The sequence below is a fragment of the Notolepis coatsorum genome (genome assembly GCF_963971535.1).
Source record: "Notolepis coatsorum genome assembly, contig: SCAFFOLD_353, whole genome shotgun sequence".
NCBI classification, from domain to species: Eukaryota; Metazoa; Chordata; class Actinopteri; order Aulopiformes; family Paralepididae; genus Notolepis; species Notolepis coatsorum.
Window position 1 is genome coordinate 76,043 of NW_028170390.1, and position 12,860 is coordinate 88,902.

The window sequence follows — 12,860 nt, forward strand, 5'->3', positions numbered from 1 at the left end:
TCTTTCTCTCTCTCCCAACGCCAACACAGTCACATACGGAGTAGTGGAAGGTAAAATCTCTCTCTCCTCCATACTCCCATCTCTCTCTCCCTCTCTCTCTGTCTCTATCTCTCTTTCTCGCGCTCTTTCACTGTGGTGTTTCTCCATAACGTCACATCTCAACATGTTAATGATAACATCTCATAACGTCACATCTTAACTCAATCAGCGCCAGGGGGCGCTGTGTAATGTGTGGTTAAAAGGCCAGCGTTCTAAAGTATAGGAATACGTGGCGGTGTTTGCAGGGCTATAACTATATTATATATTATAGCTATGGATACAATACTATGGCCCATTTGACATCGAGTATCTATCGTTCAATATGTGAAAAAGGGAAAAAAAAATGTCATCCATGCATTCCCGTTTTATACCGTGGTGAATATCAGTATGGTTTTAGAGCGGTCTAGGATATGGGAGGCTGGTAATAGCCCCCAATGTGTATTATACTAAATGCATTGGTGTTCCGTCCGCTACAATAAAAAAATCAAATGCATATGATGGGTATTATGTTCCATCATGAATGCATGAAAGGCGGGGGGGGGGGGGGGTCGTTTTTTTTATGATGTTATGGACTAGCGTTACTAGGATGTGCCCCAAAAAGAATATTCCAATTATCTGATTGCGAGTCCCAGTATTGGTGTCGATCGTGTCGCCAACATAATCCACCACACATCATCCATCTGGAGCATTTGACGCTCCTCAAGCCGATCAGGACAGCCGCTCCCCTTGCCCGACATGGAGAAGTCCGCCCGGACCAATATAATCGACGCACAGCCCAAGACACAGAGTTTCAAATGGTGCTCGATACCGCTGCCTGGTAGGATGCGGCCGGTATTGCACTTTTGGGATCTCAGACTCATTCCCCATGATAACACCAGGCTCCCTGGATGGATAATGAATGGAAATATCGAATAAAAGAAGTCTCCGTGTGGGGAGGCGGGGCCGCTGGCGTACAGCATGAGAGCTCCGTGAGCACAGCTATGTCCGTGAGGGCTTGGAGCAAGCCAGAGTAAACACTGTTTCAATCAATCAATTGAACGTTAACGTTAGCATTAGGTAATAACCGGTTTAAAATGGATGGTGATTACCTCACGTTGTGTCTATTCTACTAGCATTAACGTTACTAGTACAAACAATCAATAGCGAGTTATATTGATCACGCTATGTACGCTAGCCATGGTAAAACGCAATCACATTAGCACGTAATCTAACAACAAGCTTAACAAATCAGCGATCTTTTTGTGAGACTGAACTCTCTGCTCTGTGGTAAATTGGGTTGATGTTGGTTTCATCAATAAATGAGGCAGAACACACAGTGAATGTATCCTTTTTTGTTTATTGCACTTGTTCCTGCTGCAAACAAATAATGAATCCTAAGCGAGGCATTAAAGATGGCGGCTTTCTGTTTTTGTGCAGACGCTCCAACGTGTGACGCTTCCCTTTTTTATTTTTTTTACTTACATTTTTATTTTCAGTTTCTTGTTTTACAAACAAACATCCACATACAACAATACAATTGGCGGTCAAAATTATAAAAGACAGTACAATACAATTCGACAGATAAGAACTAAAAGATATAGCTGATAGTAGAAAATAATATCAAAATCAAATGAAGAGTTGACCTAAAATAAATTAACTAAACGGAAAAGGGAAAACAAAAAAAACAAAAACAAAGTAAAGAGATAAAAGAATAAAGTGACATGGGTTCTTGTGACACTTCTCTCTTCTGACCAATCAGTGGTCTACAGTGTTTCACGTCACTTTTCTGGTACCACTTGTACCCGCTTGGAACCTCGACAGAGCAGGGACTAAAAAAGTACCCAAAAAGTACCCAAAAAGTACCTGGTACCAGGTATTTTGGCAATGGAAAACCAAAAAGGCCGAGTAGAGTAGAGTAGAGTCGAGTAGGTACCATGCAGTGGAAAAGGGGCATTACACACAGAAGCCGGGACGTTAGAACAGCCATATCTTCAACTAATAGTTGATTTCGCTGAATAGCCCGGTGCATAGTCACATGTCAACACAAAAGCCATGTGCTTTTTAAACTAGAGACGTCTGCAGGACAGGAGGTAAACTAGAGACGTCTGCAGGAAAGGAGGTAAACTAGAGACGTCTGCAGGACAGGAGGTAAACTAGAGACGTCTGCAGGACAGGAGGTAAACTAGAGACGTCTGCAGGACAGGAGACAAACTAGAGACGTCTGCAGGACAGGAGGTAAACTAGAGACGTCTGCAGGACAGACAGGAGGTAAACTAGAGACGTCTGCAGGACAGGAGACAAACTAGAGACGTCTGCCGGACAGGAGACAAACTAGAGACGTCTGCAGGACAGACAGGAGGTAAACTAGAGACGTCTGCAGGACAGGAGACAAACTAGAGACGTCTGCCGGACAGGAGACAAACTAGAGACGTCTGCAGGACAGGAGGTAAACTAGAGACGTCTGCAGGACAGGAGGTAAACTAGAGACGTCTGCAGGACAGGAGGTAAACTAGAGACGTCTGCAGGAAAGGAGGTAAACTAGAGACGTCTGCAGGACAGGAGGTAAACTAGAGACGTCTGCAGGACAGGAGGTAAACTAGAGACGTCTGCAGGACAGACAGGAGGTAAACTAGAGACGTCTGCAGGACAGGAGACAAACTAGAGACGTCTGCAGGACAGGAGGTAAACTAGAGACGTCTGCAGGACAGGAGGTAAACTAGAGACGTCTGCAGGACAGGAGACAAACTAGAGACGTCTGCAGGACAGGAGACAAACTAGAGACGTCTGCCGGACAGGAGACAAACTAGAGACGTCTGCAGGACAGGAGACAAACTAGAGACGTCTGCCGGACAGGAGACAAACTAGAGACGTCTGCAGGACAGGAGGTAAACTAGAGACATCTGCAGGACAGGAGGTAAACTAGAGACGTCTGCAGGACAGGAGGTAAACTAGAGACGTCTGCAGGACAGACAGGAGGTAAACTAGAGACGTCTGCAGGACAGGAGGTAAACTAGAGACGTCTGCAGGACAGGAGACAAACTAGAGACGTCTGCAGGACAGGAGGTAAACTAGAGACGTCTGCAGGACAGACAGGAGGTAAACTAGAGACGTCTGCAGGACAGGAGACAAACTAGAGTCGTCTGCAGGACAGGAGGTAAACTAGAGACGTCTGCAGGATAGACAGGAGGTAAACTAGAGACGTCTGCAGGACAGGAGACAAACTAGAGACGTCTGCCGGACAGGAGACAAACTAGAGACGTCTGCAGGACAGGAGGTAAACTAGAGACGTCTGCAGGACAGGAGGTAAACTAGAGACGTCTGCAGGACAGGAGGTAAACTAGAGACGTCTGCAGGACAGGAGGTAAACTAGAGACGTCTGCAGGACAGGAGGTAAACTAGAGACGTCTGCAGGACAGGAGACAAACTAGAGACGTCTGCAGGACAGGAGACAAACTAGAGACGTCTGCAGGACAGGAGGTAAACTAGAGACGTCTGCAGGACAGGAGGTAAACTAGAGACGTCTGCAGGACAGGAGGTAAACTAGAGACGTCTGCAGGACAGGAGACAAACTAGAGACGTCTGCAGGACAGGAGGTAAACTAGAGACGTCTGCAGGACAGGAGACAAACTAGAGTCGTCTGCAGGACAGGAGGTAAACTAGAGACGTCTGCAGGATAGACAGGAGGTAAACTAGAGACGTCTGCAGGACAGGAGACAAACTAGAGACGTCTGCAGGACAGACAGGAGGTAAACTAGAGACGTCTGCAGGACAGGAGACAAACTAGAGTCGTCTGCAGGACAGGAGGTAAACTAGAGACGTCTGCAGGACAGGAGGTAAACTAGAGACGTCTGCAGGACAGGAGACAAACTAGAGACGTCTGCAGGACAGGAGATAAACTAGAGACGTCTGCAGGACAGCAGGTAAACTAGAGACGTCTGCAGGACAGGAGACAAACTAGAGACGTCTGCAGGACAGGAGGTAAACTAGAGACGTCTGCAGGACAGACAGGAGGTAAACTAGAGACGTCTGCAGGACAGGAGACAAACTAGAGACGTCTGCCGGACAGGAGACAAACTAGAGACGTCTGCAGGACAGGAGGTAAACTAGAGACGTCTGCAGGATAGACAGGAGGTAAACTAGAGACGTCTGCAGGACAGACAGGAGGTAAACTAGAGACGTCTGCAGGACAGGAGACAAACTAGAGTCGTCTGCAGGACAGGAGGTAAACTAGAGACGTCTGCAGGATAGACAAGAGGTAAACTAGAGACGTCTGCAGGACAGGAGACAAACTAGAGACGTCTGCAGGACAGGAGGTAAACTAGCGACGTCTGCAGGACAGGAGACAAACTAGAGACGTCTGCAGGACAGGAGACAAACTAGAGACATCTGCAGGACAGGAGGTAAACTAGAGACGTCTGCAGGACAGGAGGTAAACTAGAGACGTCTGCAGGACAGGAGGTAAACTAGAGACGTCTGCAGGACAGGAGGTAAACTAGAGACGTCTGCAGGACAGGAGGTAAACTAGAGACGTCTGCAGGACAGGAGGTAAACTAGAGACGTCTGCAGGACAGGAGGTAAACTAGAGACGTCTGCAGGACAGGAGGTAAACTAGAGACGTCTGCAGGACAGGAGACAAACTAGAGACGTCTGCAGGACAGACAGGAGGTAAACTAGAGACGTCTGCAGGACAGGAGGTAAACTAGAGACGTCTGCAGGACAGGAGACAAACTAGAGATGTCTGCAGGACAGGAGGTAAACTAGAGACGTCTGCAGGACAGACAGGAGGTAAACTAGAGACGTCAGCAGGACAGGAGACAAACTAGAGTCGTCTGCAGGACAGGAGGTAAACTAGAGACGTCTGCAGGATAGACAGGAGGTAAACTAGAGACGTCTGCAGGACAGGAGACAAACTAGAGACGTCTGCCGGACAGGAGACAAACTAGAGACGTCTGCAGGACAGGAGGTAAACTAGAGACGTCTGCAGGACAGGAGGTAAACTAGAGACGTCTGCAGGACAGGAGGTAAACTAGAGACGTCTGCAGGACAGGAGGTAAACTAGAGACGTCTGCAGGACAGGAGGTAAACTAGAGACGTCTGCAGGACAGGAGACAAACTAGAGACGTCTGCAGGACAGGAGACAAACTAGAGACGTCTGCAGGACAGGAGGTAAACTAGAGACGTCTGCAGGACAGGAGGTAAACTAGAGACGTCTGCAGGACAGGAGGTAAACTAGAGACGTCTGCAGGACAGGAGACAAACTAGAGACGTCTGCAGGACAGGAGGTAAACTAGAGACGTCTGCAGGACAGGAGACAAACTAGAGTCGTCTGCAGGACAGGAGGTAAACTAGAGACGTCTGCAGGATAGACAGGAGGTAAACTAGAGACGTCTGCAGGACAGGAGACAAACTAGAGACGTCTGCAGGACAGACAGGAGGTAAACTAGAGACGTCTGCAGGACAGGAGACAAACTAGAGTCGTCTGCAGGACAGGAGGTAAACTAGAGACGTCTGCAGGACAGGAGGTAAACTAGAGACGTCTGCAGGACAGGAGACAAACTAGAGACGTCTGCAGGACAGGAGATAAACTAGAGACGTCTGCAGGACAGGAGGTAAACTAGAGACGTCTGCAGGACAGGAGACAAACTAGAGACGTCTGCAGGACAGGAGGTAAACTAGAGACGTCTGCAGGACAGACAGGAGGTAAACTAGAGACGTCTGCAGGACAGGAGACAAACTAGAGACGTCTGCCGGACAGGAGACAAACTAGAGACGTCTGCAGGACAGGAGGTAAACTAGAGACGTCTGCAGGATAGACAGGAGGTAAACTAGAGACGTCTGCAGGACAGACAGGAGGTAAACTAGAGACGTCTGCAGGACAGGAGACAAACTAGAGTCGTCTGCAGGACAGGAGGTAAACTAGAGACGTCTGCAGGATAGACAGGAGGTAAACTAGAGACGTCTGCAGGACAGGAGACAAACTAGAGACGTCTGCAGGACAGGAGGTAAACTAGCGACGTCTGCAGGACAGGAGACAAACTAGAGACGTCTGCAGGACAGGAGACAAACTAGAGACATCTGCAGGACAGGAGGTAAACTAGAGACGTCTGCAGGACAGGAGGTAAACTAGAGACGTCTGCAGGACAGGAGGTAAACTAGAGACGTCTGCAGGACAGGAGGTAAACTAGAGACGTCTGCAGGACAGGAGGTAAACTAGAGACGTCTGCAGGACAGGAGGTAAACTAGAGACGTCTGCAGGACAGGAGGTAAACTAGAGACGTCTGCAGGACAGGAGGTAAACTAGAGACGTCTGCAGGACAGGAGACAAACTAGAGACGTCTGCAGGACAGGAGACAAACTAGAGACGTCTGCAGGACAGGAGACAAACTAGAGACGTCTGCAGGACAGGAGGTAAACTAGAGACGTCTGCAGGACAGGAGACAAACTAGAGACGTCTGCAGGACAGGAGGTAAACTAGAGACGTCTGCAGGACAGGAGGTAAACTAGAGACGTCTGCAGGACAGGAGACAAACTAGAGACGTCTGCAGGACAGGAGGTAAACTAGAGACGTCTGCAGGACAGGCGGTAAACTAGAGACGTCTGCAGGACAGGAGGTAAACTAGAGACGTCTGCAGGACAGGAGACAAACTAGAGACGTCTGCAGGACAGGAGACAAACTAGAGACGTCTGCAGGACAGGAGGTAAACTAGAGACGTCTGCAGGACAGGAGGTAAACTAGAGACGTCTGCAGGACAGACAGGAGGTAAACTAGAGACGTCTGCAGGACAGGAGGTAAACTAGAGACGTCTGCAGGACAGACAGGAGGTAAACTAGAGACGTCTGCAGGACAGGAGGTAAACTAGAGACGTCTGCAGGACAGGAGGTAAACTAGAGACGTCTGCAGGACAGACAGGAGGTAAACTAGAGACGTCTGCAGGACAGGAGACAAACTAGAGACGTCTGCAGGACAGGAGACAAACTAGAGACGTCTGCAGGACAGGAGGTAAACTAGAGACGTCTGCAGGACAGGAGGTACACTAGAGACATCTGCAGGACAGGAGGTAAACTAGAGACGTCTGCAGGACAGGAGGTAAACTAGAGACGTCTGCAGGACAGGAGGTGAACTAGAGACTAGGAATGTCCGATATTATCAACTGATATTGGCATTAAAATTTAATATCGGAAATTATCTGTATCGGTTCTCAAATCTTTTTTATTTATTTATTAAATCTTTTATTAAATAAAAAAAAATAACATTTATTTAACCTTTATTTACCCAGGCAAGCAAGTAAGAACAATTCTTATTTTATTAATTGTCAAAAGTATGCATAATGTGGGGCGCTCCAGTAGCACACCACATAGCACGCTGAGTCGCAAAACGGTCGTCCCGGGTTCGTTTCCCAGTCCCGGCGACCATTTGCCGCATGTCTTCCCTACCTCTCCTCCCGTTCTCCCTCTCTCCCTCTATTGGTCCTGCGTGGCCAGAAAAAGCTGAAAATGCTATAAATAAAAGTTAAAAAAATAAAAATGCATAATGTTGTGTTAATTCCACGACAAGAGATATGTAATGTTAATTACCTGAAATTATTCCGTTTTTTGGGGGGGGGGGGGGGGGAAACCCAGCATATAGTCAAGTCAAGTCAAGAGTTTTATTTGTCACGGCATACAAGTATACAATGAAATGCGGGTGGTCTTGCCCGCAACAATGTGCAATACAGTAGTAACAACATATAATAGAATCCAATAAAACAATATTGTGCAATAAACAAGTAACATAGTAGGGCATATCGGTATTTGTACATAGTTATTTACAGAGCATGGAGGACACGCTAGGTCCTGTGGTAGTGCAATACACTGTTAGCTACGGATGAGGCACTGGGCCCTTCCGTACATTGCTATTTTTTACAATCTCAGGTTATGCTATACTATTTTTAAAGTGACCTTTCCTTAGTGGCCATAAGTGTGGGCGTGTGCAGCATGAGTGTGTGCTTGCTCATGTTAAAGTGGCTGCTAGTGTGTGAGCGTGTACAGTGTGTGTCGTGCATGCGCTCATGTGTGCTTGTGTGTGGAGAGTTCAGTGTTCAGTGTTCAAGGCTCTGATGGCCTGGGGGAAGAAGCTGAGCCGAAGCCTCTCTGTCCTAGTAGCTGAGGTTCGCAGGCGTCTGCCTGACCGCAGCAGCTTGAACAGGCTGTTGTTGGGGTGGTGAGGGTCTTTCATTATTCTGCAGGCTCTGGATTTGCACCTCTTGTTGTATAGAACCTGCAGGGGTGGTAGTGCAATACCCGTGGTACGCTCTGCTGAGTGCACCACTCTCTGTAGGGCCTTCTTGTCCTGTGCCGTGCTGTTTCCATACCAGGCAGTGATGTTTCCAGTCAAGATGCTCTCTACAGCTCCGGAGTAGAAGGACTGGAGTATCTTCCCAGATACTCTGAACTTCCTTAACTGTCTTAGGTGGTAGAGGCGCTGCTTCGCCTTTTTTACGACTGAGTCTATGTGTGTTGACCATGTCAGATCCTCTGTGATGTGGACCCCCAGGTACTTGAAGCTGCTCACCCTGTCCACGGTAGCCCCGTTTATCCTCAGTGGTGTGTGTGTGTCCTGCTGTCCTCTCCTATAATCCACGATCAGCTCCTTGGTTTTACCAATGTTCAGGAGCAGGCTGTTGTCCTGGCACCAACGTTCCAGTACCTCAACCTCCTCCCGGTAGGCCTTCTCGTCGTTGTCAGAGATCAGCCCCACCACCACTGTGTCGTCCGCAAACTTCACTATGGAGTTGGAGCTGAACTTGGCCACACAGTCGTGTGTGTATAGTGAGTACAGCAGGGGGCTCAGAACACAGCCCTGGGGGGACCCGATGCTCAGGGTGATGGTGTTGGAGGTCTGACCCCCACCCTGACCGCCTGGGGTCTTTCACTCAGAAAGTCCAGTATCCAGGCGCTCAGAGCGGAGCTCAGACCCAGCTCGATCAGCTTGTCCACCAGTCTGGTGGGGACTATGGTGTTGAACGCTGAGCTGTAGTCAATGAACAACAGTCTCACATAGCCCCCCTTCTGGCGGTCAAGGTGAGAGAGGGTGCTGTGCAGTACTTGGGAGACCGCGTCGTCAGTGGACCTGTTTGGCCTGTATGCAAATTGCATGGGGTCCATATCACTGGGGAGGGAGGCACAAATGTGATCCTTGACCAGCCTCTCGAAACATTTCATGGCCACAGAGGTGAGTGCCACCGGTCTGTAGTCATTGAGACATGTTGGGGAGGGTTTCTTCGGTACAGGGATGATGGTAGACATCTTGAAGCAGGCAGGGACCACTGACTCCGGTGTCGGTATATCGTGTCGGTTGATATCTGTTACCCTCCCAGACCGGCCCAAGTCTGGGACAGTAGAAACAATAGGAGTTACTGCCCCACACAGGAGATTGATTGTGGTGCTATGGCGCCATCTGGTGCTCACCTGCAGATAATGCAGTCAGTGAAGATCCTCTCTGATTGCATTAAAGATATGCTGTTGTTACAATTAGTTTATTTGTTACAAGTGTTATCTGTTTAGGTTGTTCTTTGTGTTGGTATTCTTATCCTGTGTTTTGTATGCCTAGTCCCTCTTCCTGTTGTTTTGATTATTGTTTTGTTCTAAGTGCCTGTCTCTCCCCAGCTGTTTTTGATTATTAATTAGCTTCAGTATTTATTGCTTGTTGGTTGGGTTATTGTGGCGTCATTGTCTCCACGTTGTCCCCGTGTCGTGCCCGTGTTCCCTGGTGTTTTGTCAAGTGAGTTCATCCCTGTCGTTTTCTTGTTTTCACTCGTTGTTTGTTAGTACCAGTGCCAGTGCCTTTCGTTTGTTTTGTATTTTGGTTTTGATTCAGTAAAGATCCCTTCATTCAAGTATCACCCTTCGTCTCTGTCTCGGTTCTCTCATCCTTGTCTGCAAACTGTGTTCTCCTCACCTTCATCGTCACCCCCGTTCGTAACAGATATCGGTATCGGAAATTAAGAGTTGGACAATATCGGTATATCGGATATCGGTAAAAAAGCCAATATCTAACATCCCTACTAGAGACATCTGCGGGACAGGAGACAAACTAGAGACGTCGGTGCTAGAAATAACATTTAGTGAAGGTCTTCATACGTCCACTGAGAAAAGGCAAAGGAAACATTGATCCTTTGTAAGAATTGATTGGATTCAGATGAAACTATTTGATAAGACATTTTCTTTCCCCAGGATTGTTTCTCAGCCCTAGATTTTTTACATTTCACATTTACATGTAGTCATTTAGCTGAACACTTATCCAAAACGACTGACAAGGTCTGTACGACAGGTCAGCAGGAAGGGTACAACTCTATCAGCTGAGTAACAATGTTCATCAAACAGTGCTGAGACCTGGGTGCTGCAGTGATGAGTGCAGAGTAGTAGAGACATGTTAGTACAGTAGGTAGTAATATAGGCAAGGGAGATTATTTAGTGGAAGAGTGCATGATAGTAGAAGACAGTACAAAGGTTCCAGCCTGTGTCCAGGTTCATCATCAAGGTTGCTGGTTTGACTCCCGGGTCCCCACTGTGCCAGAGTGCAACACAGTTGTGCTTAACATGTTATTATAGTTGTTATCTGTTAGGGGTTAGAAAATATTCAACCTGAGTGGAATATCCCTTTAAACCTCCCCTGCAGACAAGATTCAAGAGTTGTATTTGTCACATACAGACACAAGACATGGAGTGAAATGTAGGGGGCCACGCCCGCCTGGATTGTGCAAAAATACAAATAATAAGATAGAAATAGACATGGTAAAAAAGGTCATAAGAATAAGACAACCCTCTGATGTGTTACTGGTCTGAACATGTTATATAATGTGTGTGTGTGTGTGTTATATGTACAGTGTATATGTGTGTGTGTGTGTGTGTTATATGTACAGTGTATATGTGTGTGTGTGTGTGTTATATGTACAGTGTATATATGTGTGTGTGTGTGTGTGTGTTATATGTACAGTGTATATGTGTGTGTGTGTGTGTGTGTGTGTTATATGTACAGTGTATATGTGTGTGTGTGTGTGTGTTATATGTACAGTGTATATGTGTGTGTGTGTGTGTGTGTGTGTGTGTGTGTGTGTGTGTGTGTGTGTGTGTGTGTGTGTGTGTGTGTGACTTGGGCGGTATGACGGTATTACGGTATACCAGGGTATTTCGAAATCCCGTCTGTATGATTTTCAATACCGTGACGTCACAGACCGTGCGCCAAATCACAGATGCGTTGCTTGTAGTGCACAGCACGTGCCAGCAGAGGGCAGGGCAGGGCAGTCTGTGTTTCCCTCTCTCAGTCAGAGTTCAGCAGAGCCACGTTCCTGTGGGTCTTTCATCTAGCATGTGTGTTAATCTGCACGACAAATAAAGACTTATTCTTCTATAGAATGCGGTTATGGACCGGTGGCCGTCCGTTTATTAAGGTCGAATGGATGGACCATGGGTCCACTTCCAGACATTGGACGATTGAGGAATCGGGAAACGGAGCGTTTTTCTAACGTTTTGAAATGGATTCGAATTTGAATGTGGACTCGGGAACACGTTGTTTGGGTACCGGTAAGTAAGTTATGTTATGGTTAAGCGTATGGAAGATGAACGTACGAGTTATGAATGCCGGGAGTGTATGTTTGGTAAAGCGTTGCAGTTCGACTGTGTGTGCGTATTGGCTTCGGTGATTCACTTCGGTGATTCACTACAGTGGTTTAATGGCTTTAAGCTGGGTTTTGATTATCACTTAATCAATGCAGAATACATTTTGTGCATCTGAATGTGTAGTTGTGTACTACAGTCGTGAGTTTGTGAGTCACATAGGTCTAATTTCATCCTCCGTTATACGTTATTTGTTCCATATGATTAGTTTCATGTGTGTGTGTCTCGAATGTGCGCGCTGATTTGTTTACGTTGGCAACACGGGTCGCTAAGGAATTTAGGTTCGAGGTTGAAGAAAGTGCACTTTTAGGTTGAAAGAACGGCCCTAATGTCAACGTGTTTCAATATAAGCGTTATGTATGGTGATAACGAGTATATTGTTAACTTAGCTCCGCTCCGCTCCCCCCCCCCCGCCCAAGCCTAGTGTGAGTGTGTGTTATATGTACAGTCAGTGTATATGTATGTGTGTTATATGTGCAGTGTATGTGTGTGTGTGTGTGTGTGTGTTATATGTACAGTGTATATGTGTGTGTTATGTGTGTGTGTGTGTGTTATATGTACAGTCAGTGTATATGTATGTGTGTTATATGTGCAGTGTATGTGTGTGTGTGTGTGTGTGTGTTATATGTACAGTCAGTGTATATGTATGTGTGTTATATGTGCAGTGTGTGTGTGTGTGTTATATGTACAGTCAGTGTATATGTATGTGTGTTATATGTGCTGTGTGTGTGTGTGTTATATGTACAGTATATATATGTGTGTTATATGTACAGTGTGTGTGTGTGTTATATGTGTGTGTGCGCTGGTGGGTCTTTACATATTCCTCCACATCCCTCACTAATTATATTTTATCGTCCTCTTCTCTCCTCTTTTCCCTCATCTTGTTTCCTCTTCCTATCTCTCCCCTCTCTCCCCTTTCTCACATTCTTTCTCTCTATATCTCTCTCTGTGTGTGTCTCTCTCTCTCCCCCTCCCCCTCCCCCCCCCCCCCTCTCTCTCTCTCTCTCTCTCTCTCTCTCTCTCTCTCTCTCTCTCTCTCTCTCTCTCTCTCTCTCTCTCTCTCTCTCTCCAGCTCATGACTATGAGATTCAGAGGGAGTGTATAGAACTGGGTCGTTGTATTGGAGAAGGACAGTTTGGAGACGTCCATCAAGGGGTCTACACCAGCCTGGTACACACACACACACA

The 12,860-nt window shown here is 47.0% G+C and overlaps 1 protein-coding gene across 4 annotated transcripts in view; it reads left to right on the top strand.

Moving 5' to 3' along the window:
- The window catches only part of LOC311248544 (focal adhesion kinase 1-like), a 169,352-nt gene that overhangs the window by 52,298 nt on the left and 104,194 nt on the right, over positions 1-12,860 (top strand). For all 4 annotated transcript variants that reach the window (XM_084339408.1, XM_084339409.1, XM_084339410.1 and 1 more), the window contains exon 6: positions 12,746-12,843. In XM_084339408.1, coding sequence (XP_084195534.1) covers positions 12,746-12,843 — 98 coding nt within the window. The remainder of the gene's footprint in view (positions 1-12,745; positions 12,844-12,860) is intronic.